This window comes from Mustela erminea, chromosome 20 (genome assembly GCF_009829155.1).
Source record: "Mustela erminea isolate mMusErm1 chromosome 20, mMusErm1.Pri, whole genome shotgun sequence".
NCBI classification, from domain to species: Eukaryota; Metazoa; Chordata; class Mammalia; order Carnivora; family Mustelidae; genus Mustela; species Mustela erminea.
The window spans coordinates 32,245,428-32,271,219 of NC_045633.1; the positions used below are offsets into that span (position 1 = coordinate 32,245,428).

Consider the following 25,792-nt stretch of genomic DNA (forward strand, 5'->3'; position numbering starts at 1 on the left):
GCGACGGAACTGTCATGAGGGTGAATGCCAGCTGCGACCGCGTGGCCCCCGCTGCCTGTGAGTGTCCAGCCCCTTGGAAGCCCCCACCCTCTCCGGTGGTAGGGCGGCACTCTCCACCACAGTCGTGGAGCAGGGGTGAGGAGGGGGAGGCAGAGGGGGTCAGGCTTCCTCCCCCACTGTCCCTCTTTCTCCTACCTGGCTGTCCCTTCACCCCTCCGCCCCCACCGCTATAAGCACGTGCAGCTTACAGACGTGGGCATCCTAGGACTGAGCGAGCCCCTTCCCGAGACAGTTCTAGTTCCCCGGTTTCCAGATCTGTATCTGTAGATCTGTCTCTGCTTCCTTTTCCTCTCGATACCCTAGCACAGTGCTAGGGCATAGCACCTCTAGCTATAGCTGGGCACGAAGTTCAGGAGGTGCTAGCCAGAGCTTAGATGGGTGGACATCGAGGGTCTGGGATGAGGCATCCAACGCTGACTCTGAAGCCTGCTCTGTAGTAAGGGGACCCCCACCCCTCGCTGCCCCTTAAGTGCTGGGGAGCCTCCCTGCCTGGGTCCCTCCTAACTGGTGCCTGCCCTGGAAGGGAGAGCCAGTTTCCTATGCTTTGGCATTCATTTTTTTCTTTTGGGAGACTTTTGGGTATAAGGGACGCTAGTGGACTGGCTTGCTCTCGTGTGTGTCCCCAGATGCCCGGCCTCAGGCATGCACTGGTACTGGGGAGAGACTTGTGCCTTGAGTACCAGCAAGAGCCTGGTGTCCGGGAGTGTGGGGGCTGTGGGAGCACGGCTGGTGGTCACGGTGGCGGTTCTCACCGTCTTCCTGTGCTGGTCCCAGAGAAGACTGCACAGGTGAGCTTCTGGGGCCAGGCCCAGGGATGGGGGACCACAGTTGGAACCTGCCAAGGCTCTGTCCCTTTCAGCTCCGCGTTCGGGGGCCTGATGGCGACCCAACCCCACTGAGCTCTAGGAAACAGCAAAAGGCAGCCTGCTGATTGGATCTGATCTGTTCCGCAGAGAAATGCCTCCAAAACCTGGGGGTCTGAGATTGGATTCTTTAACGACAGTACCTGGGGTTAACCCTTTGGCGGCCACAGCGCCCCATTGTTGCACCAGGACACCGGGGATGAGCTGTCCCGTGTCGCTGTCCCAGCTGTAAAGTGGGGGAAAATCAATGGACACAGCCCCTCCGACCGTCAGAGGGAGTGGCTCTGGCTGGGTCTGGTGCTCCCAGCTCATTGATAAGGGAACGGAGGCCCACTGAGGGAAGGGCAGGCTGGGTCATGGTGACGCTGTTTTGTTTTCTGCTGCTGCTCTGGGGACAGGCTCGTCCCTGACCTAGGGCTTGGCTGTGATAGCCCTTTCTAGAAGCCAAGGGTCAGGGCCCTCTAGCCCCTCCTCCACCTCCCTGCTCCCAGCCGTTCCCCGTGTTTCTGTGGGCAGGCGGGAATACGGTTTGTCTCGCCCAAGAGTGGCACGGAGATGTTCCTGGCAGCTTCCAGAACACAGGCATCTGGGAAGGTGCTTCTCACCAGGGGCAAGCTGGTGGGTGGAGAAAGGCCTAGAAGATGCTACGGCCAGCTCCAGCGTGGCTGTGGCCGCCAGGCTCTGCCAGCCACTGCGCGGCCTCCTGACCCACAAGCCCCCACAGAGCCGCTGCCAGGCCTCACCTTTCCTCTCTATCCGTCCTGCCTGCGTGTGGCCCACGCTCAGTTTCCCTCCTCCGTGCCAGCCTGTACCACTGTCTGGAAGGTTCCCCTTGCTGGGGGCTCTGCATGTCCCAATCTTGCTCTGAGACCTGGTCTGTTGGCCTCATCCTCTCTCGGTCCGTTGCTGTAGGGAGCGTGTGCTGGTGACCCCAGAGCAGCGGCTTCCTCCTGTTCTACCCTCCCCCAGGTCGCCAGGGCGCCTGCTTGGGGCCATGACTTTTGACCCTGAGGCAAAGCAGGGGGCTGCCGTTCCCTCCTGTCCTCTTGTCACACTGGGCCAGCTCCCCGGGCGCGGGCGCGCTGCGGAGTCCCGCCACAGGAAATGAGTGGTAGGAGGGTGGAGATACTTCAGGGAAAATGCGGGACCGCTCTTCAGAGCTGTCCCTTTATGGGAAAAGGCCCCTCTCTGTGTCTCTCCAGCCTCCCCTCAGCCTCACTGAGCCCGGCCCCTCTCTCTGCAGGTGAGAATCTGAAGCGGGACCCAATCAGCCTTGAAAACATCTACAGCCACTTCCAGCCCTCCCTGGAGAACGTTGACCCTACCACAGACGCGACTCGGGGGCCCATCCGCACTAGGAGCTGTGCCGTTCGTCCTACCCCTGCCACCCACCACCCCGGGGCTGCCTGGGGAGGGTGGGCACCCGTGGTCTAGGGACAGGTAACTGAAGGGCCCGCTGGCCTCCCCTCCAATCTCCCACCCCCAGCTCCACATCCAGAGGCCCAGGGTGGTGACAGCGGCGCGGGGAGTGAGCCGGGGCCCCCGCCCCAAATCCAGATTTGGACAACAAGACAGCGGCAGACGGAGCCCACCACAGTGCTACTTGCCCACCTCCCCCACTGCTCAAAAGGAAACAGGCATCAGGGCCCAAGGTGGTCCTGCGCAGAGCCGGTGGACTTGGCCCGGCCCCCTGCTGTGGGCCCCCAGCTCCTTCCTTGCCCTCCGTCCAGGAGCCCCAGGGCTGCCCAGACACCCCAGCTTCTTTGTTTGCTCCAATGACTCTCCACTCTGGAATTTGCCTCCCCATAAAAGAGCAAAGCTTAAAGCAGAGAGCAGTGAGTAGTTTCCTTCTCTCCCTGCGGGGGGTCTGCCTCCCCACCTGGGGCTCCAGGGGGCCCTTCCTGGGGAGAGTACTCCTGCCAGGATTGGAGACCAGATCTGCACAGGGGATACTCACCGCGCTCAGCCCCTTCCTGTGACCACGTGGTGAGCAGGGAGCGTGGTCCCCCTTTTCTGCTCCAGGCCGGGGCAGGATCAGGTCCACCTCTGCCTGAGGTCACTGTGGCAGAAGAGCCTGGGATCAGCCCTTGGGGGCCTCAGTCCCCGGGAGTGAGGCGTGGCGGCCCACAGAAGGCGAAGGAGTGAGCGCTTGGCTTTGCTGACCTTGGGTGGGGGCAAGGTCACTCCGGTTGGCCATGTGCTCACCTGTGAACTCAGAGATCGATCTCTGGACCCGCACATCTGAGGATGCAGCCATCCCAGAGCTGGGCACTGGCCCAGGTGTGGCCATGATTTGCATCCTGGTGGGGTACACACAGGGCCAGTAAAGAGAGCTTGAGAAGGGAGGAGTGTCCTTACTGGGAGTTGAACAACGGGCGCCCTTCTCCTCTGTGGTTCAGGCCCGGCATCTTCTTCTGCCCCAGTCTCCCTCCACAGGTCTTCCGGCCCCTGCGCCTGCCCCTCTGTTAGGATGAAAAATCTGACGGCTGATAGGCTCGTGTGCTGCCCGGAGAGGGAAGGGCTCCCCGCCCTCTGCCCTTTGGCCTGAAATAAAATCCATGCCCCCCCCCCCCCCCACTCGTCATGGGAGAAACTCATACACTGACTCAGGTGGGCTGGCCCCAGTCTGCCAGTGTCTCAGGGATCAAAGGGCTCTGGGGCTCATTTATTACTGGGGTTCCTTGGCTGACAGTCATTTTGCCCATTCTCCCAAGGGTGGATCGCAAGGGCGCTGCCCTCCGAGCTCCGATGTCAAGACCGGCAGCCTTAACGCTCTGCCTGCTGCTTCTCGTCCTCCACGTCCTGTCATACCAAGCTGCTACCGGCCATGGTGAGTGAACCCCGGCCTCCCCTCCTCTCCTGGATCTGCCTAGGCCCAAAGGAGGGCTTCTTCCTGGGGGGCACAGGTGGGGGCACCCTCTGCCTGGAGCTCAGCCTCATGCCCATTGCCCTCTCCTTTCTCCCCAACTACGTTTGGGAGAAGAGTTGAGACTTTGGGGTGCCTCCAAGTTAGTCTCTCGGAGCCTCCTTCCTCTCTAAGAAGAGGATAAGAGCTCAGACTTGCCGGGGACCCTGGCATATGGCAGATGCTTGGCCGACGTTGGGATCTGTCCTAACCCTGTGGATTTGCCCCTCCAACCCACCAAATGTCCAGGTTTTGTTGTCATGATGAGGACAAATGCCTGAAGTCTCCGCTCTCACATCCTAGCCTTTTCTGCGTCACCCCATCCTGAGGATGTCCCAGGGATGTCAGGCCTCCCAGAACCAGGCAGGGGGCCACTGCTGTAGCCAGATGGGTACAAGATGGGGTTTCGGGAGCCCCAGATTCCAACCCTGCATTGAGACAGCTGTGCACCACGGGACAGCTCCATTCACCTCTGGCCTCAGGGTCTTCCCCTAAAGGATACGGGTTGGATGCCGTACGGGTTCCATGGCCATGGGGACGGGGCTCAGGTTGGCAGAGGTTGATGGGGGGTCCTGAGAAGACCCTGTACAGGTTCCCTCTGCCACTCGCCTGCCCCCAGAGAAAGAGGAAGGGGAAAAGGCAGGAACCAAACTGCCGGCCTCAGGCTCTCCCTCCCTTGAGATGTCCTCCTGGGATGGTCCGGGTGGGGTGAGAAGGGGACTTGGAGGCAAAAGCGGGGAGGCTGATTCTGGGCCGATAGATGGCATTCAGACTGCCGTAGCCTGGGCTCTTGTCCTGCGTGAGCTCCCTACACCGGGAGCAGTGGGGGCTCCTGGTCCCCCGGCCCCAGAATTTGGGCAGCTCTTTTCGGAAGAAAGAGGTGGGAGCAGAGAAGGTACCTGGCAGTGCAGTCCCGGAGCCTGAGGCCTCTTTGGACCCCCCTCCACCGCCCCCACAGGAGCAGGGCCTTCTCTGGGGACCAGCCTGAGGGCTGATGGGCCAAATGAGGAGGGTGACATTCCGGGGCAGGGTGGGGCAGTGCTTGGCTCGGTCTAAAGGGCTGGTTCACTGACCTGAACCCTGCCATCTCTTGGCACAGACTCCCAGTGTGACAGCACCCAGAGCTGTCACCTTATTAATTACAGGAACGACACCCTCAGAAGGATGAATACCTACCATTTACACTGACGTGACGGAACTGGAGGGGATGATGCTAGGGAAACACACTGAGGGCTGCTGGAGGGGGACGGGGGTACCTGGGTGATGGGCGTTAAGGAGGGCCCGTGACGTCATGAGCACTGGGGGTTGTGTAACTAACGAACCCTTGAACACTACATCAAAAACTAATGATCTGCTATATGTTGGCTAATTGAATTAAAAAGAAAAAAAAGAGTGACACCGTCTTCCCAGGCACTGTCTACGCTGTCCAGATTCTTAGTGACTTCCCTCTAACAAAGCCATTTGAGGCCCCGTGATGTGCCTTAGCTGGGGAAGATGTTTCTAGCTCCCTCTTCCTCCGCCCCTTTCTGCTCAGTTCCGTCTTTCTGGCCCGCCTGTCCCCTCCCTCTTCCTCTCTTTGCCGCCTTCTTTCCCTCCTCTTCCCTGCCCCCAGCCTCTCCCACAGGCTGCACAGCTGTGGTTCATTGCATCTCTAGCCTCAGTCTCCCCCTCAGTGAAATGGAGCCTTGCAGACTCTGCTCCTGCTCTCTGGGATCCCGGGGTCCCCATTCTGCATCTGGCATCAGCTGGTCTGTAAAGCTCTGGTCAGCTTTGAGCAGCACCTGACTCTCCCGTGTGCCCTCTCCGGGGACCCAGTGCCGCAACCCTTCTCAGGCTGCTGGGCTGGGGATGACTGAGTGGGGTGTGGACCGCAAGGAAGAGCCTCGTGGCCTTCAGCTGGCTCTTCCTGGCAGGCACACCCTCTCATGGCCACCTGGTCCCCCCTTCCAGCACGTTCTGGTTATATAGTGCTTATCAGCTAAACAACATCCTGCATCCAACTGTGGCAAGTGCCTCTCCCCTCCCACGGCCAGCACAAATGTGTCCAGTGCTGGGTGCTCAGGCCTCTCCCCGTGCCCTCTCCCCGACTGCCTGTCCTGAGTGTTTTGTCCACTCACGTCCTCAGCACCTGTCCCACTGTCAGCCTCCAGAGCGAGTCTAGAGGCTACCTTCCTCCTCCCCTCCATCAACATGGTCCGCCTCCTCCGAGAAGCCTTCCTGGGTTTTCACCACGGACTTCTCTCCCCTTGAACCCACAGCTGCAGCCACAGGTGACCAGAAGGAGTCTCGCTCCCTGGACCACCACAGCAAATTAGCACGACCTGAGTGGCTTAAACAACAGGGAAAATCCTGACTTATGGGTCTGGAGGTCAGAAGTCCAAAACCAAGATGTCAGCAGGACCGTGCTCCCTCTGAAGGTGGTGGGGAAGGAAGGATCTGTCCAGGCCTCTCCTCTGGCATCTGGTCGCTGCTGGCAAGCTTGGCGGTTCCGTGGCTCGCAAGCACGTCGTTTCTGCTTTCATGCTTCACCGGGGATCTCCCTGTGTGCATGTCCCTGTGTTCAAAATGTGGACACGGGTCCTTCTTAGAAGGATACCCCTCGTTTTGGATGAGGGCCCACTCTATTCCAGGGTGACCCCATCTTATGTAATTACATCGGCAACAATCCTAATTCCAGATGTAACATTCTGTGGTCCTAGGGGTTAGGACTTCACCATACAGATCTGGGGAGGGGGCCACAGTGGGGGTTAAAGCACAGAAGTAACCCCACACGTGTGTCATGAAAGGAACCCTCTAGCGTCAGCGTGTAGGAGTCCTTAGCGTGGAGGCCTGGCTGGGAAGTGCTGAGACGGGGCAGGAGGCCAGGTGGGAGTCCACGGCAGCGCTGATCCAGTGGCTTCAGGAGCCATGGAAGGAAGTAGACACATCTGGTATATGCTCTGCAGGGAACACCAGCAGGCCTGGGTGATGCTGCAGAGGTGGGAAGTGATGGGGCGGGGGAGAGAAGCGGTGCCCTTCAAGGGCTTCAACAGTCCATAGAAGAAGGCTGCTTGCTCCAAGGGATCTAGCAGAGAACTCAGCTGTTCTGTTTTGAATGAGTCTGGCATGTCTAAATGTCACCTGAATATGTCCGGTCAAAATGGGAATCAGCTTGCCGTTGGGGTGGGGAGGACAGAGCAAGAGGCACACACATGGTGTGTAGGGCTGTATTTCCTGGGACTGAAGTAAGATCTTCCTGAGTTCTCTGTCCCATCCCCTGAGAAGTACAGGTTTTTCCACTTTGGCTGGTGGGAACAGCACTGTGTCCCTACATGAGAACCTGGTCAGCTTCCTTCTGATCTTTTCCAGTGGCACTTCCTGGATCTTGGGGAGTTGTTTCCTAAGCACGCTCTGGTCGGTATTGCGCGTGGCGGATATCCAGGGGCCCCTCTGTGCAAGTCTGCCTCCCCAGTCAGTCTGTCCTGTGAACTCCAGCTGCTTTGGTCTCTCAAGACACTGATGTGCATCTCCTCAGCCCAGGAGATGGGCTGGGCTCCAGCTGGTTGTCCCTCCGGGCCCTCTGCCTGGAAGCCCTCTGCCGTCAGCAAGCCTGGGCCATCACAGGGCTCCCCCTGTTGGTTTCCTCGTGTGCCTCTCGGGAACCGCTGTCCTCTGTTGCCTGACATCCTTCGTACTGACAGCCATCATTTCGTCTCTTGTATGGTGATGTGGTGATCTGGGGGCTGGGTGTGTTCTCAGGGAGGAGCGTGAACTCCAATCCCTGACACTCCTTCTTGGCCAGAAGCAGAAGTGTATCACTTTGAGAACGACCTTTGATTGGTGCGTAATCATTTTACATACTTGGCCGATTAAATCACTTTTCAACCTTTCAAGTTACACTTATAAAATGAATACATCACTTTTCCTATTGAAAGTCTTTCATGGTTCGATTAATAAGGAAACCTTTCCAAGTATTGAAGAAATTCCACAAATGTAGTACATTAAATATAGATTTTTTTAAAACTCCCCCCAAACTTTCAAGTCTAATACATTGTAATTATCTGTGTGGTAGTGTTGGGTCCGTTATCAAAGGACCGAGACTGAGACAAAGTTATGCAAAGCCTTATTCTATGCCAAGCACTAGAAGTCAGACTGACCGGCCAGGGCCACCTCCGAAGAGAGTGATGCCCCTTGGTCTTACAGGCTAGTTTTTATAGGGCACAATCGCAGACATCTACATATGTGGCTTTGTCTGATTGGATATCTCCTACCTGTGTGTTTTAGTAACGGTTACCTGGAACCGATACTAGTAACTGTTGAGGCGTTTATTAAACAACAAAATGGCCTTGTTTTAGGTGTGTGTTTTAGCAACAGTTACCTGGGACTGATACCAATAACTGTTGAGGCATTTATTAGACAACAAAATGTCTACAGGCAACATGGAATCACTACGGCTAAGTAGGCCCAGGCAGGCCCTAGGAGTTTAACATGTTTTAACATGTTAAACATGTTAATTGACCCCAACAGTAGATATTAGCTTCTTTTTTTTTTTTAAAGATTTTATTTATTTATTTGACAGAGAGAGATCACAAGCAGTCAGAGCAGCAGGCAGAGAGAGAGGAGGAAGCAGGCTCCCCACTGAGCAGAGAACCCGATGCGGGACTCAATCCCAGGACCCTGAGATCATGACCTGAGCCGAAGGCAGCGGCTTAACCCACTGAGCCACCCAGGCGTCCCGATATTAGCTTCTCTTAAATGTTTTTGTATTGTTTATAGTCTTAGTGAGATTTTAATGTAAAATGACAAGTCTAAATGAATCACTCAATTATGTTACAAATTGAAACTACAGGGTTGGCACCTTAGGCCAAATTCTCTTGAACATTACAAATATCTTAAATCACAAGGGTGAAGCATTATTTAATACAAAACGTTTACATTTCTTAAAGATAATGAGAGCAAGTATATCCGTTCCTAGAGCTTAAATGAGGCTCTTTCTCATATTATTAGGATATTTTGTATTTGCTATAACAGATATGCCCCAAATGTGTAACTGCACAACCAAAAAAGATTGTTTTCTTGCTCATTTAATAAAATGAGGCAGATGTTCGTGGTTGGCAAGTAATATTCCTTCATGTGGTGACTCAGGGACCTAGGTTCCTTCTTCCTGAGGCTTCCTCTTCTCTTGGGCCTCCTTCCGATTGGCCTCCAGCTAGAAGAGTAATGAGGGCCACGATGAGAAGTTTCTGGGCTGGCCTGGAAGTGGTATGCTCAGTTGTGCTCACATTCCATTGGAAGGGCTCAGTCACATGGACACACTTAATTTCTTGAAATCTGACTCCTGAATTGGGCAAAAACTCCATTTCCTACTGCTCTACAACATGATGTCCCTTTGTCTCAAAATATTCCATCCCCCCAACCCCTACGTCTTGCCTGACCTCAAGATCTTGAAACAAGCAAGATGGTGCATTCCACAAGAGACGGGGCTGGAGTGGGGGGGGTCACAGAGGTTTCAGAGAAGGAAGGATCTCAAAAGGGAAGGAAAGTTATCGAACAAGGAGACTAATTACCCTTTCTGTCATTCAGGTCTCCAAGGACACAAGGCTGTATGGGATGGAGGAGGGTGTGAGTCACAGGAGAACCCCCGGGACCCTCAGTGCAAGCAGATAGAAAAAATCAATGATACAGGAGAGGCACAGCAGCCCTGGAGGGCGGAGAGGGAGGACCTTCATGCAAAAGGAATGGAAAAAGCCTCAGAGGCCACCAACACCTTAGACTTTTCATTCCATGGGTCCTATAAAGACGACAGAGGAAACACGATTAAAACAAAAAGACAAGCTGAAGGGAATGATGATCCCACCTCCAGGAGCACCCCGGGAACCGCCACCACCAGAAACGCCACCTCCACGACCCCCACCTCCAGTAGCACCACGGGAACCGCCACCACCACCGGAACCGCGAAGGCCACGAGCACCACAGGAACCTCCACCACCACTGAAACCGCCACAACGCTGACCTCCACCGCCAGTAGCACCACAGGAACAGCCACCACTGGAAACGCACCCACCACTACACCCACCACCAGTAGCACCACGGGAACCACCACCACCACCGAAACCGCCACAACCCTGACCGCCACCGCCAGTAGCACCGCGGGAACCGCCACGACCTCGGGAACCGACACCACCCCGACCACCACCGCCAGTAGCACCACCGGAACCACCGCCACTGGAAACGCCACCACCACAAACCCCACCTCCAGAAGCACCACGGGAACCGCCACCACCACCGAAACCGCCACAACGCTGACCTCCATCGCCAGTAGCACCATAGGAACTGCCACCACCGGAAACGCCACCACCACAACCCGCACCTCCAGTAGCACTACGGGAACAGCCACCACCACCGGAACCGCCACAACCCTGACCTCCTCCACCAGTAGCACCAAGGGAACCGCCACCACCAGAAACGCCACCACCACTACACCCACCACCAGTAGCACCACGGGAACCGACACCACCCCGACCACGATGGCCAGTAGCACCACCGGAACCACCACCACCGCCATGATCCCGACTGCCAGTAGCACCACAGGAACCACCATGACCACTGGAACCGCCACAACCCTGACCTCCACCGCCAGTAGCACCACGGGAACTGCCACCACCGGAAATGCCACCACCACGACCCCCACCTCCAGAAGCACCACGGGAACCGCCACCACCATCGAAACCGCCACAACCCTGACCTCCACCGCCAGTAGGACCACAGGAACTGCCACCACCGGAAACGCCACCACCACGACCCCTACCTCCAGTAGCACTACGGGAACCGCCACCACCATCGGAACCGCCACAATCCTGACCTCCACCGCCAGTAGCACCACGGGAACTGCCACCACCGGAAACGCCACCACCATGACCCCCACCTCCAGACGTACCACGGAAACCGCCACCACCATCGAAACCGCCACAACCCTGACCTCCACCGCCAGTAGCACCACGGGAACTGCCACCACCGGAAACGCCACCACCACGACCCCCACCTCCAGAAGCACCACGGGAACCGCGACCACCACCAGAACCGCCACAACCCTGACCTCCACTGCCAGTAGCACGACAGGAACTGCCACCACTGGAAACGCCACCACCACGACCTCCACCTCCAGTAGCACCATGGGAACCGCCACCACCCCGACCACCACCGCCAGTAGCACCACCGGAACCACCACCACCGCCATGAGCCCTACTGCCAGTGGCACCACAGGAACCGCCATGACCACTGGAACCGCCACAACCCTGACCTCCACCGCCAGTAGCACCACGGGAACTGCCACCACCGGAAACGCCACCACCACGACCCCCACCTCCAGAAGGACCACGGGAACTGCCACCACCATCGAAACCGCCACAACCCTGACCTACACCGCCAGTAGCACCACGGGAACTGCCACCACCGGAAACGCCACCACCACGACCCCCACCTCCAGAAGCACCACGGGAACCGCCACCACCACCGGAACCGCCACAACGCTGACCTCCATCGCCAGTAGCACCATAGGAACTGCCACCACCGGAAACGCCACCACCACGACCCCCACCTCCAGTAGCACTACGGGAACAGCCACCACCACCGGAACCGCCACAACCCTGACCTCCTCCACCAGTAGCACCAAGGGAACCGCCACCACCAGAAACGCCACCACCACTACACCAACCACCAGTAGCACCACGGGAACCGACACCACCCCGACCACGACGGCCAGTAGCACCACCGGAACCACCACCACCGCCATGATCCCGACTGCCAGTAGCACCACAGGAACCACCATGACCACTGGAACCGCCACAACCCTGACCTCCACCGCCAGTAGCACCACGGGAACTGCCACCACCGGAAATGCCACCACCACGACCCCCACCTCCAGAAGCACCACGGGAACCGCCACCACCATCGAAACCGCCACAACCCTGACCTCCACCGCCAGTAGGACCACAGGAACTGCCACCACCGGAAACGCCACCACCACGACCCCTACCTCCAGTAGCACTACGGGAACCGCCACCACCATCGGAACCGCCACAATCCTGACCTCCACCGCCAGTAGCACCACGGGAACTGCCACCACCGGAAACGCCACCACCATGACCCCCACCTCCAGACGTACCACGGAAACCGCCACCACCATCGAAACCGCCACAACCCTGACCTCCACCGCCAGTAGCACCACGGGAACTGCCACCACCGGAAACGCCACCACCACGACCCCCACCTCCAGAAGCACCACGGGAACCGCGACCACCACCAGAACCGCCACAACCCTGACCTCCACTGCCAGTAGCACGACAGGAACTGCCACCACTGGAAACGCCACCACCACGACCTCCACCTCCAGTAGCACCATGGGAACCGCCACCACCCCGACCACCACCGCCAGTAGCACCACCGGAACCACCACCACCGCCATGAGCCCTACTGCCAGTGGCACCACAGGAACCGCCATGACCACTGGAACCGCCACAACCCTGACCTCCACCGCCAGTAGCACCACGGGAACTGCCACCACCGGAAACGCCACCACCACGACCCCCACCTCCAGAAGGACCACGGGAACTGCCACCACCATCGAAACCGCCACAACCCTGACCTCCACCGCCAGTAGCACCACGGGAACTGCCACCACCGGAAACGCCACCACCACGACCCCTACCTCCAGTAGCACTACGCGAACCGCCACCACCATCGGAACCGCCACAACCTGGACCTCCACCGCCAGTAGCACCACGGGAACCGCCACCACCATCGAAACAGCCACAACCCTGACCTCCACCGCCAGTAGCACCACGGGAACCGCCACCACTGGAAACGCCACCACCACTACATCCACCACCAGTAGCACCACGGGAACCGACACCGCCCCGACCACCAGGGCCAGTAGCACCACCGGAACCACCACCACCGCCATGATCCCTACTGCCAGTGGCACCACAAAAACCGCCATGACCACTGGAACCGCCACAACCCTGACCTCCACCGCCAGTAGCACCAAGGGAACCGCCACCACTGGAAACGCCACCACCACTACACCCACCACCAGTAGCGCCACGGGAACCGACACCACCCCGACCACCACCGCCAGTAGCACCACCGGAACCACCACCACCGCCATGATCCCTACTGCCAGTAGCACCACAGGAACCAGTAGCACCACGGGAACCGCCATGACCACGGGAACCGCCACAACCCTGACCTCCACCGCCAGTAGCACCACGGGAACTGCCACCACCGGAAACGCCACCACCACGACCCCCTCCTCCAGAAGCACCACGGGAACCGCCACCACCACCGAAACCGCCACAACCCTGACCTCCACCGCCAGTAGGACCACAGGAACTGCCACCACCGGAAACGCCACCACCACGACCCCTACCTCCAGTAGCACTACGGGAACCGCCACCACCACCGGAACCGCCACAACCCGTACCTCCACCGCCAGTAGCACCACGGGAACCGCCACCACTGGAAACGCCACCACCACTACACCCACCACCAGTAGCACCACGGGAACCGACACCACCCCGACCACCACCGCCAGTAGCACCACCGGAACCACCACCACCGCCATGACCCCTACTGCCAGTGGCACCACAGGAACCGCCCTGACCACTGGAACCGCCACAACACTGACCTCCACCGCCAGTAGCACCACGAGAACCGCAGCAACCGGAAATGCCACCACCACGACCCCCACCTCCAGAAGCACCACGGGAACCGCCACCACCACCGAAACCGCCACAACCCTGACCTCCACCGCCAGTAGGACCACAGGAACTGCCACCACCGGAAACGCCACCACCACGACGCCCACCTCCAGTAGCACCACGGGAACCGCCACCACCATCGGAACCGCCACAACCCGGACCTCCACCGCCAGTAGCACCACGGGAACCGCCACCACTGGAAATGCCAACACCACAACCCCCACCTCCAGAAGCACCACGGGAACCGACACCACCCCGACCACCACGGCCAGTAACACCACCGGAACCACCACCACCGCCATGATCCCTACTGCCAGTGGCACCACAGGAACCGCCCTGACCACTGGAACCGCCACAACACTGACCTCCACCGCCAGTAGCACCACGGGAACCGCAGCAACCGGAAACGCCACCACCACGACCCCCACCTCCAGAAGCACCAAGGGAACCGCCACCACCATCGAAACCGCCACAACCCTGACCTCCACCGCCAGTAGGACCACAGGAACTGCCACCACCGGAAACGCCACCACCACGACCCCTACCTCCAGTAGCACTACGGGAACCGCCACCACCATCGGAACCGCCACAACCCGGACCTCCACAGCCAGTAGCACCACGGGAACCGCCGCAACCCGAAACGCCACCACCACGACCCCCACCTCCAGAAGCACCACGGGAACCGCCACCACCATCGAAACAGCCACAACCGTGACCTTTACCGCCAGTAGGACCACAGGAACCGCCACCACCGGAAACGCCACCACCACTACACCCACCACCAGTAGCACCACGGGAACCGACACCACCACGACCACCAGGGCCAGTAGCACCACCGGAAACACCACCACCGCCATGATCCCTACTGCCAGTAGCACCACAGGAACCGCCATGACCACTGGAACCGCCACAACCCTGACCTCCACCGCCAGTAGCACCACGGGAACCGCAGCAACCGGAAACGCCACCACCACGACCCCCACCTCCAGAAGCACCACGGGAACCGCCACCACCATCGAAACCGCCACAACCCTGACCTCCACTGCCAGAAGCACCACGGGAACCGCCACCACCGGAAACGCCACCACCACGACCCCCACCTCCAGTAGCACCATGGGAACCGCCACCACCCCGACAACCACCGCCAGTAGCACCACCGGAACCACCACCACCGCCATGATCCCTACTGCCAGTGGCACCACAGGAACCAGTAGTACCACGGGAACCGCCATGACCACGGGAACCGCCACAACCCTGACCGCCACCGCCAGTAGCACCACGGGAACTGCCACCACCGGAAACGCCACCATCACGACCCCCACCTCCAGAAGCACCACGGGAACCGCCACCACCACCGAAACCGCCACAACCGTGACCTTTACCGCCAGTAGGACCACAGGAACCGCCACCACCGGAAACGCCACCACCACTACACCCACCACCAGTAGCACCACGGGAACCGACACCACCACGACCACCAGGGCCAGTAGCACCACCGGAAACACCACCACCGCCATGATCCCTACTGCCAGTAGCACCACAGGAACCGCCATGACCACTGGAACCGCCACAACCCTGACCTCCACCGCCAGTAGCACCACGGGAACCGCAGCAACCGGAAACGCCACCACCACGACCCCCACCTCCAGAAGCACCACGGGAACCGCCACCACCATCGAAACCGCCACAACCCTGACCTCCACTGCCAGAAGCACCACGGGAACCGCCACCACCGGAAACGCCACCACCACGACCCCCACCTCCAGTAGCACCATGGGAACCGCCACCACCCCGACAACCACCGCCAGTAGCACCACCGGAACCACCACCACCGCCATGATCCCTACTGCCAGTGGCACCACAGGAACCAGTAGTACCACGGGAACCGCCATGACCACGGGAACCGCCACAACCCTGACCGCCACCGCCAGTAGCACCACGGGAACTGCCACCACCGGAAACGCCACCATCACGACCCCCACCTCCAGAAGCACCACGGGAACCGCCACCACCATCGAAACCGCCACAACCCTGACCTCCACTGCCAGAAGCACCACGGGAACCGCCACCACCGGAAACGCCACCACCACGACCCCCACCTCCAGTAGCACCACGGGAACCGCCACCACCCCGACAACCACCGCCAGTAGCACCACCGGAACCACCACCACCGCCATGATCCCTACTGCCAGTGGCACCACAGGAACCAGTAGCACCACGGGAACCGCCATGACCACGGGAACTGCCACAACCCTGACCTCCACCGCCAGTAGCACCACGGGAACTGCCACCACCGGAAACGCCACCACAGCTACACCCACCACCAGTACCACCACGGGAACCGACACCACCCCGACCACCACCGCCAGTAGCACCACCGGAACCACCACCACCGCCATGACCCCTACTGCCAGTGGCACCACAGGAACCGCCATGACCACTGGATCCGCCACAACACTGACCTCCACCGCCAGTAGCACCACGGGAACTGCCACCACCGGAAATGCCACCACCACGACCCCCACCTCCAGAAGCACCACGGGAACCGCCACCACCATCGAAACCGCCACAACCCTGACCTCCACCGCCAGTAGGACCACAGGAACTGCCACCACCGGAAACGCCACCACCACGACCCCTACCTCCAGTAGCACTACGGGAACCGCCACCACCATCGGAACCGCCACAACCTGGACCTCCACCGCCAGTAGCACCACGGGAACCGCCGCAACCGGAAACGCCACCACCACGACCCCCACCTCCAGAAGCACCACGGGAACCGCCACCACCATCGAAACAGCCACAACCCTGACCTCCACCGCCAGTAGCACCATGGGATCTGCCACCACCGGAAACGCCACCACCACGACCCCCACCTCCAGAAGCACCACGGGAACCGCCACCACCACCGAAACCGCCACAACCCTGACCTCCACCGCCAGTAGGACCACAGGAACTGCCACCACCGGAAACGCCACCACCACTACACCCACCACCAGTAGCACCACGGGAACCGACACCACCACGACCACCAGGGCCAGTAGCACCACCGGAACCACCACCACCGCCATGATCCCTACTGCCAGTAGCACCACAGGAACCGCCATGACCACTGGAACCGCCATAACCCTGACCTCCACCGCCAGTAGCACCACGGGAACCGCAGCAACCGGAAACGCCACCACCACGACCCCCACCTCCAGAAGCACCACGGGAACCGCCACCACCATCGAAACCGCCACAACCCTGACCTCCACCGCCAGTAGCACCACGGGAACTGCCACCACCGGAAACGCCACCACCACGACCCCCACCTCCAGAAGCACCACGGGAACCGCCAGCACCATCGAAACCGCCACAACCCTGACCTCCACTGCCAGAAGCACCACGGGAACCGCCACCACCGGAAACGCCACCACCACGACCCCCACCTCCAGTAGCACCACGGGAACCGCCACCACCCCGACAACCACCGCCAGTAGCACCACCGGAACTACCACCACCGCCATGACCCCTACTGCCAGTGGCACCACAGGAACCGCCATGACCACTGGAACCGCCACAACACTGACCTCCACCGCCAGTAGGACCACGGGAACTGCCACCACCGGAAACGCCACCACCACGACCCCTACCTCCAGTAGCACTACGGGAACCGCCACCACCATCGGAACCGCCACAACCCGGACCTCCACCGCCAGTAGCACCACGGGAACCGCCACCACTGGAAACGCCACCACCACTACATCCACCACCAGTAGCACCACGGGAACCGACACCACTCCGACCACCAGGGCCAGTAGCACCACCGGAACAACCACCACCGCCATGAGCCCTACTGCCAGTGGCACCACAGGAACCGCCATGACCACTGGAACCGCCACAACCCTGACCTCCACTGCCAGTAGCACCACGGGAACCGCCGCAACCGGAAATGCCACCACCACGACCCCCACCTCCAGAAGCACCACGGGAACCGCCACCACCATCGAAACCGCCACAACCCTGACCTCCACCGCCAGTAGCACCACGGGAACTGCCACCACCGGAAACGCCACCACCACGACCCCTACCTCCAGTAGCACTACGGGAACCACCACCACTGGAAACGCCACCACCACTACACCCACCACCAGTAGCACCACGGGAACTGACACCACCCCGACCACCACGGCCAGTAGCACCACCGGAACCACCACTACCGCCATGATCCCTACTGCCAGTAGCACCACAGGAACTGCCATGACCACTGGAACCGCCACAACACTGACCTCCACCGCCAGTCGCACCACGGGAACCGCCGCAACCGGAAACGCCACCACCACGACCCCCACCTCCAGAAGCACCACGGGAACCGCCACCACCATCGAAACCGCCACAACCCTGACCTCCACCGCCAGTAGCACCACGGGAACTGCCACCACCAGAAACGCCACCACCACTACATCCACCACTAGTAGCACCACGGGAACCACCACGACCACGGGAACCGACACCACCCCGACCACCACTGCCAGTAGCACCACCGGAATCACCGCCACTGGAAACGCCACCACCACGACCTCCACCTCCAGTAGCACTACGGAAATCGCCACCACCACCGGAACGGCCACCACCCCGACACCCACCGCCAGTACCACCAAGGAAACCGCAACCACCACCTCGACACCCATCACCAGTAGAACCACAGGAACTGCAACAACAACCGTGACCTCCACTGCCACTAGCACCACAGGTACCACCACCACCACCGGAACCGCCAATACCCCAACCCTCACCGCCAGGAGCACCACGGCAACCACCACCACCACAGGAACCACCACCACTCCGACTCCCACTGCCAGTAGCACCACGGGAACCACCACCACCAAAGGAACCACCACCACTCCTACTTCCACAGCCAGTAGTACCACAGAAACCACCAGCACCACCACCACAGGAACCACCACCACTCTGACTCCCACTGCTAGTAGCACCACGGAAACCACCACCACCACAGGAACAACCACAGTTCCGACTACCACTGCCAGTAGCACCACGGTAAACACCACCACAGCAGGAACCACCACCACTCCGACTCCCACTGCCAGTAGCACCACAGACACCACCAGCACCACCACCACAGGAATCACCACCACTCCGACTCCCACTGACAGTAGCACCACAGGAACCACCACCACCACAGGAACAAACACCACTCCGACTACCACGGCCAGTAGCACCACGGTAAAAACCGCAACATCAGGAACCACCGCCACTCCGACTCCCACTGCCAGTAGCACCACGGGAACCACCACCACCACAGGAACCAGCACCACTTCGACACCCACTGCCAGTAGCACCATGGGCACCACCACCACCACAGGCACCACCACCACTCCTACTACCACGGTCAGTGGCACCACAGAAACCACCATCACCATCACCACAGGAACCACCACCACTCTGACTCCCACTGCCAGTAGCACGACGGAAACCACCACCACCACAGGAACAACCACCACTCCGACTACCACTGCCAGTAGCACCACGGTAAAAACCACCACATCAGGAACCAGCACCACTCCGTCTCCCATACCCAGTAGCACCACAGAAACCACCACCACCACAACTACAGGCACCACCACCACTCCGACTCCCACTGCCAGTAGCACCACGAGTAGCACCACCACCAGCGGAAGCACCACCACTCCGACTCCCACTGCCAGTAGCACCACGAAAACCACCAACACATCAGGAACCACCGCTACTCCGACTCCCACTGCCAATAGCACCACAGAAACCATCACCACCACTGGAAGCACCACCACTCTGACTCCTACTGCCAGTAGCACAACAGAAACCACCACCACCACAGGAACCACCACCACTCCGACTACCACTGCCAGTAGCACCACGGTAACCACCACCACATCAGGAACCAACACTACTCCGACTACCACTGCTAGTAGCACCATGATAACCACCACCACCACAGGAACAAACACCACTCCGACTCCCACTGCCAGTAGCACCACGGCAACCACCACCACCACAGGAACCACCACCTCTCCGAATGCCACTGCCAGTAGCACCACGGGAACCACCACCACCACCACCACAGGAACCACCACCACTCCTGCTACCACGGCCAGTAGCACCACAGAAACCACCAGCACCACCACCACAGGAACCACCACCACTCTGACTCCCACTGCCAGTTGCACCACGGAAACCACCACCACCACAGGAACAACCACCACTCCAACTACCACTGCCAGTTGCACCACGGAAACCACCACCACCACAGGAACAACCACCACTCCAACTACCACTGCCAGTAGTACCACGGTAAACAACACCACATCAGGAACCACCACCACTCCGACTCCCACTGCCAGTAGCACCACGGTAACCACCACCACCACAGGAACAACCAACACTCTGACTCCGACAGCCAGTCGCAGCACGGGAACCACCACCACCACAGGAACCACCACCACTCCGACTACCACCGCCAGTAGCACCACGGTAACCACCACCACATCAGAGACCACCACCACTCCGACTCCCACTGCCAGTAGCACCACGGGAACCACCACGACCACAGGAACCACCACCACTCTGACTCCCACTGCCAGTAGCACCACGGGAACCACCACCTCCACCGGAAGCACCACCACTCTGACTCCCACTGCCAGTAGCACCACGGTAACCACCACCACATCAGAGACCACCACCACTCCGACTCCCACTGCCAGTAGCACCACAGAAACCATCAGCACCACCACCACAGGAACCACCACCACTCCGACTCCCACTGCCAGTAGCACCACGGGAACCACCACCACCACAGGAACCACCATCACTCCGACTCCCACTGCCAGTAGCACCACAGAAACCATCAGTGCCACCACCACAGGCACCACCACCACTCCGACTCCCACTGCCGGTAGCACCACAGAAACCACCAGCACCACCACCACAGGAACCCCCACCACGCCGACTCCCTCTGCCAGTAGCACCACGGTAAACACCACCACATCAGGAACAACCATCACTCCGACTCCCACTGCCAGTAGCACCACAGAAACCACCAGCACCACCACCACAGGAACCACCACCACTACGACTCCCACTGCCAGTAGCACCACGGGAACCACCACCACCACAGGAACCACCATCACTCCGACTCCCTCTGCCAGTAGCACCACGGGAACCACCACCACCACAGGAACAACCACCACTCGGACTCCCACTGCCAGTAGCACCACAGACACCACCAGCCCCACCACCACAGGAACCACCACAACTCCAACTCCCACTGCCAGTAGAACCACAGAAAGCACCAGCACCACCACCACAGGAACCACCACCACTCTGCCTCCCAATGCCAGTAGCACCACGGGAGCCACCATCACCACAGGAAGCACCACCACTCCTACTACCACGGCCAGTAGCACCACAGAAACCACCAGCACCACCACCACAGGAACCACCACGACTCCGACTCCGACAGCCAGTAGCAGCACGGGAACCACGACCACCACAGGAAACACCACCACTCCGACTCCCTCTGCCAGTAGCACCACGGGAACCACCACCACCACAGGAACCACCACCACTCCGACTCCCACTGCCAGTAGCAGCACGGGAACCACCACGACCACAGGAACCACCACCACTCCGACTCCCACTGCCAGTAGCACCACGGAAACCACCACCACATCAGAAATCACCACCACTCTGACTCCCACTGCCAGTAGCACCACGGGAACCACCGCCACCACAGGAACCACCAGCACTCCGTCTCCCACTGCCAGTAGCACCACGGGAACAACCATCTCAACTGGAACCACCACCACTCCGACTCCCTCTGCCAGTAGCACCACGGGAACCACCACCACCACAGGAACCACCACCACTCCGACTCCCACTGCCAGTAGCACCACGGTAACCACCACCACCACAGGAACCACCACCACTCCGACTCCGACAGCCAGTAGCACCACGGGAACCACCACGACCACAGGAACCACCACCACTCCGACTCCCACTGCCAGTAGCAACACGGGAACCACCACCTCCACCGGAAGCACCACCACTCTGACTCCCGCTGCCAGTAGCACCACGGGAACCACCACGACCACTGGAATCACCACCACTCCGACTACCACTGCCAGCAGCACCACGGGAGCCACCACCACCACAGGAAGCACCACCACTCCAACTCCCACTGCCAGTAGCACCACGGGAACCACCAGCACCACCACCACAGGAACCACCACGACTCCGACTCCCACTGCCAGTAGCAACACGGGAACCACCACCTCCACCGGAAGCACCACCACTCTGACTCCCACTGCCAGTAGCACCACGGGAACCACCACGACCACAGGAACCACCACCACTCTGACTCCCACTGCCAGTAGCACCACGGAAACCACCACCACATCAGAAATCACCACCACTCTGACTCCCACTGCCAGTAGCACCACGGGAACCACCACGACCACTGGAATCACCACCACTCCGACTACCACTGCCAGCAGCACCACGGGAGCCACCACCACATCAGGAACAACCATCACTCCGACTCCCACTGCCAGTAGCACCACAGGAACCACCACCACCACAGGCACCACCACCACTCCATCTCCCACTGCCAGTAGCACCACGGGAACAACCATCACAACTGGAACCACCACCACTCCGATTCCCACTGCCAGTAGCACCACGGGAACCACCACCACCACAGGAACCACCACCACTCCGACCCCCACTGCCAGTAGCACCACGGGAACCACCACCACCACAGGAACCACCACCACTCCTACTACCACGGCCAGTAGCACCGCAGAAACCACCAGCACCACCACCACAGGAACCACCACCACTCTGACTCCCACTGCCAGTAGTAGCACGGAAACCACCACCACCACAGGAACAACCACCACTCCGACTTCCACTGCCAGTAGCACCACGGTAAACACCACCACATCAGGAACAACCATCACTCCGACTCCCACTGCCAGTAGCACCACAGAAACCACCAGCCCCACCACCACAGGAACCACCACCACTCCGACCCCCACGGCCAGTAGCACCACGGGAACCACCACCACCACAGGAACAAACACCACTCCTACCACCACGGCCAGTAGCACCGCAGAAAACACCAGCACCACCACCACAGGAACCACCACCACTCTGACTCCCACTGCCAGTAGCAGCACGGAAACCACCACCACCACAGGAACAACCACCACTCCGACTACCACTGCCAGTAGCACCACGGTAAACACCACCACATCAGGAACAACCATCACTCCGACTCCCACTGCCAGTAGCACCACTGAAACCACCAGCCCCACCACCACAGGAACCACCACCACTTCAACTCCCACTGCCAGTAGCACCACAGAAACCACCAGCACCACCGGAAGCACCACCACTCCGACTCCCACTGCCACTAGCACTACGGGAACCACCACCACCACAGGAACCACCACCACTCCGACTCCCACTGCCAGTAGCACCACAGAAACCACCAGCACCACCACCACAGGAACCACCACCACTCTGCCTCCCACTGCCAGTAGCACCACTGGAACCACCACCACCACCGGAAGCACCACCACTCCGACTCTCACTACCAGTAGCACCACAGGAACCACCACCACCACAGGAACCACCACCACTCCGACTACCACTGCCAGTAGCACCACGGTAAACACCACCACATCAGGAACAACCATCACTCCGACTCCCACTGCCCGTAGCACCACAGAAACCACCAGCCCCACCACCACAGGAACCACCACCACTCCGACTCCCACTGCCAGTAGCACCACAGAAACCACCAGCACCACCACCACAGGAACGACCACCACTCTGCCTCCCACTGCCAGTAGCACCACGGGAACCACCACCACCACCAGAAGCACCACCACTCCGACTCCCACTGCCACTAGCACCACGGGAACCACCACCGCCATAGGAACCACCACCACTCCGACTCCCTCTGCCAGTAGCACCACGGGAACCACCACCACCACAGGAACCACCACCACTCCGACTCCCACTGCCGGTAGCACCACGGTAACCACCACCACATCAGGAACAACCACCACTCCGACTCCCACTGCCAGTAGCACCACAGAAACCACCAGCACCACCACCACAGGAACCACCACCACTCCGACTCTGACAGCCAGTAGCAGCACGGGAACCACCACCACCACAGGAACCACCACCACTCCGACTCCCACTGCCAGTAGCACCACGGGAACCACCACCACCACAGGAACCACCACCACTCCGACTTCCACTGCCAGTAGCACCACAGAAACCACCAGCACCACCACCACAGGAACCACCACCACTCTGCCTCCCACTGCCAGTAGCACCACCGGAATCACCACCACCACCGGAAGCACCACCACTCCGACTCCCACTGCCAGTAGCACCACGGGAACTGCCACCACCGGAAACGCCACCACCACGACCCCCACCTCCAGAAGCACCACGGGAACCGCGACCACCACCAGAACCGCCACAACCCTGACCTCCACTGCCAGTAGCACGACAGGAACTGCCACCACTGGAAACGCCACCACCACGACCTCCACCTCCAGTAGCACCATGGGAACCGCCACCACCCCGACCACCACCGCCAGTAGCACCACCGGAACCACCACCACCGCCATGAGCCCTACTGCCAGTGGCACCACAGGAACCGCCATGACCACTGGAACCGCCACAACCCTGACCTCCACCGCCAGTAGCACCACGGGAACTGCCACCACCGGAAACGCCACCACCACGACCCCCACCTCCAGAAGGACCACGGGAACTGCCACCACCATCGAAACCGCCACAACCCTGACCTACACCGCCAGTAGCACCACGGGAACTGCCACCACCGGAAACGCCACCACCACGACCCCCACCTCCAGAAGCACCACGGGAACCGCCACCACCACCGGAACCGCCACAACGCTGACCTCCATCGCCAGTAGCACCATAGGAACTGCCACCACCGGAAACGCCACCACCACGACCCCCACCTCCAGTAGCACTACGGGAACAGCCACCACCACCGGAACCGCCACAACCCTGACCTCCTCCACCAGTAGCACCAAGGGAACCGCCACCACCAGAAACGCCACCACCACTACACCAACCACCAGTAGCACCACGGGAACCGACACCACCCCGACCACGACGGCCAGTAGCACCACCGGAACCACCACCACCGCCATGATCCCGACTGCCAGTAGCACCACAGGAACCACCATGACCACTGGAACCGCCACAACCCTGACCTCCACCGCCAGTAGCACCACGGGAACTGCCACCACCGGAAATGCCACCACCACGACCCCCACCTCCAGAAGCACCACGGGAACCGCCACCACCATCGAAACCGCCACAACCCTGACCTCCACCGCCAGTAGGACCACAGGAACTGCCACCACCGGAAACGCCACCACCACGACCCCTACCTCCAGTAGCACTACGGGAACCGCCACCACCATCGGAACCGCCACAATCCTGACCTCCACCGCCAGTAGCACCACGGGAACTGCCACCACCGGAAACGCCACCACCATGACCCCCACCTCCAGACGTACCACGGAAACCGCCACCACCATCGAAACCGCCACAACCCTGACCTCCACCGCCAGTAGCACCACGGGAACTGCCACCACCGGAAACGCCACCACCACGACCCCCACCTCCAGAAGCACCACGGGAACCGCGACCACCACCAGAACCGCCACAACCCTGACCTCCACTGCCAGTAGCACGACAGGAACTGCCACCACTGGAAACGCCACCACCACGACCTCCACCTCCAGTAGCACCATGGGAACCGCCACCACCCCGACCACCACCGCCAGTAGCACCACCGGAACCACCACCACCGCCATGAGCCCTACTGCCAGTGGCACCACAGGAACCGCCATGACCACTGGAACCGCCACAACCCTGACCTCCACCGCCAGTAGCACCACGGGAACTGCCACCACCGGAAACGCCACCACCACGACCCCCACCTCCAGAAGGACCACGGGAACTGCCACCACCATCGAAACCGCCACAACCCTGACCTCCACCGCCAGTAGCACCACGGGAACTGCCACCACCGGAAACGCCACCACCACGACCCCTACCTCCAGTAGCACTACGCGAACCGCCACCACCATCGGAACCGCCACAACCTGGACCTCCACCGCCAGTAG

The 25,792-nt window shown here is 60.3% G+C and overlaps 2 protein-coding genes and 1 long non-coding RNA gene across 3 annotated transcripts; 2 read left to right on the top strand and 1 right to left on the bottom strand.

Moving 5' to 3' along the window:
• Positions 1-32: 32 nt before the first annotated feature.
• Positions 33-3,388, bottom strand: LOC116580681. Its single transcript, XR_004281752.1, has 3 exons — positions 3,129-3,388; positions 2,881-2,982; positions 33-1,149 (listed from the first exon to the last, which is right to left on the bottom strand). It is a non-coding gene; the product is annotated as an uncharacterized LOC116580681 (long non-coding RNA).
• A 6,982-nt stretch (positions 3,389-10,370) lies between these two features.
• LOC116580730 (mucin-22-like) lies at positions 10,371-12,975 on the top strand. The gene is made up of 6 exons (XM_032327372.1): positions 10,371-10,487; positions 10,568-10,620; positions 10,739-11,669; positions 12,081-12,328; positions 12,521-12,900; positions 12,947-12,975. Exons 1-6 carry the CDS (start codon positions 10,371-10,373, stop codon positions 12,973-12,975), a joined length of 1,758 nt encoding a protein of 585 aa, XP_032183263.1.
• A 5,933-nt stretch (positions 12,976-18,908) lies between these two features.
• Positions 18,909-25,792, top strand: LOC116580731 (mucin-22-like). Its single transcript, XM_032327373.1, has 13 exons — positions 18,909-18,956; positions 19,766-19,887; positions 20,006-20,261; positions 22,323-22,436; positions 22,523-22,529; positions 22,615-22,989; positions 23,639-23,645; positions 24,065-24,323; positions 24,566-24,618; positions 24,683-24,878; positions 25,004-25,056; positions 25,175-25,550; positions 25,733-25,792. Exons 1-13 carry the CDS (start codon positions 18,909-18,911, stop codon positions 25,790-25,792), a joined length of 1,926 nt encoding a protein of 641 aa, XP_032183264.1.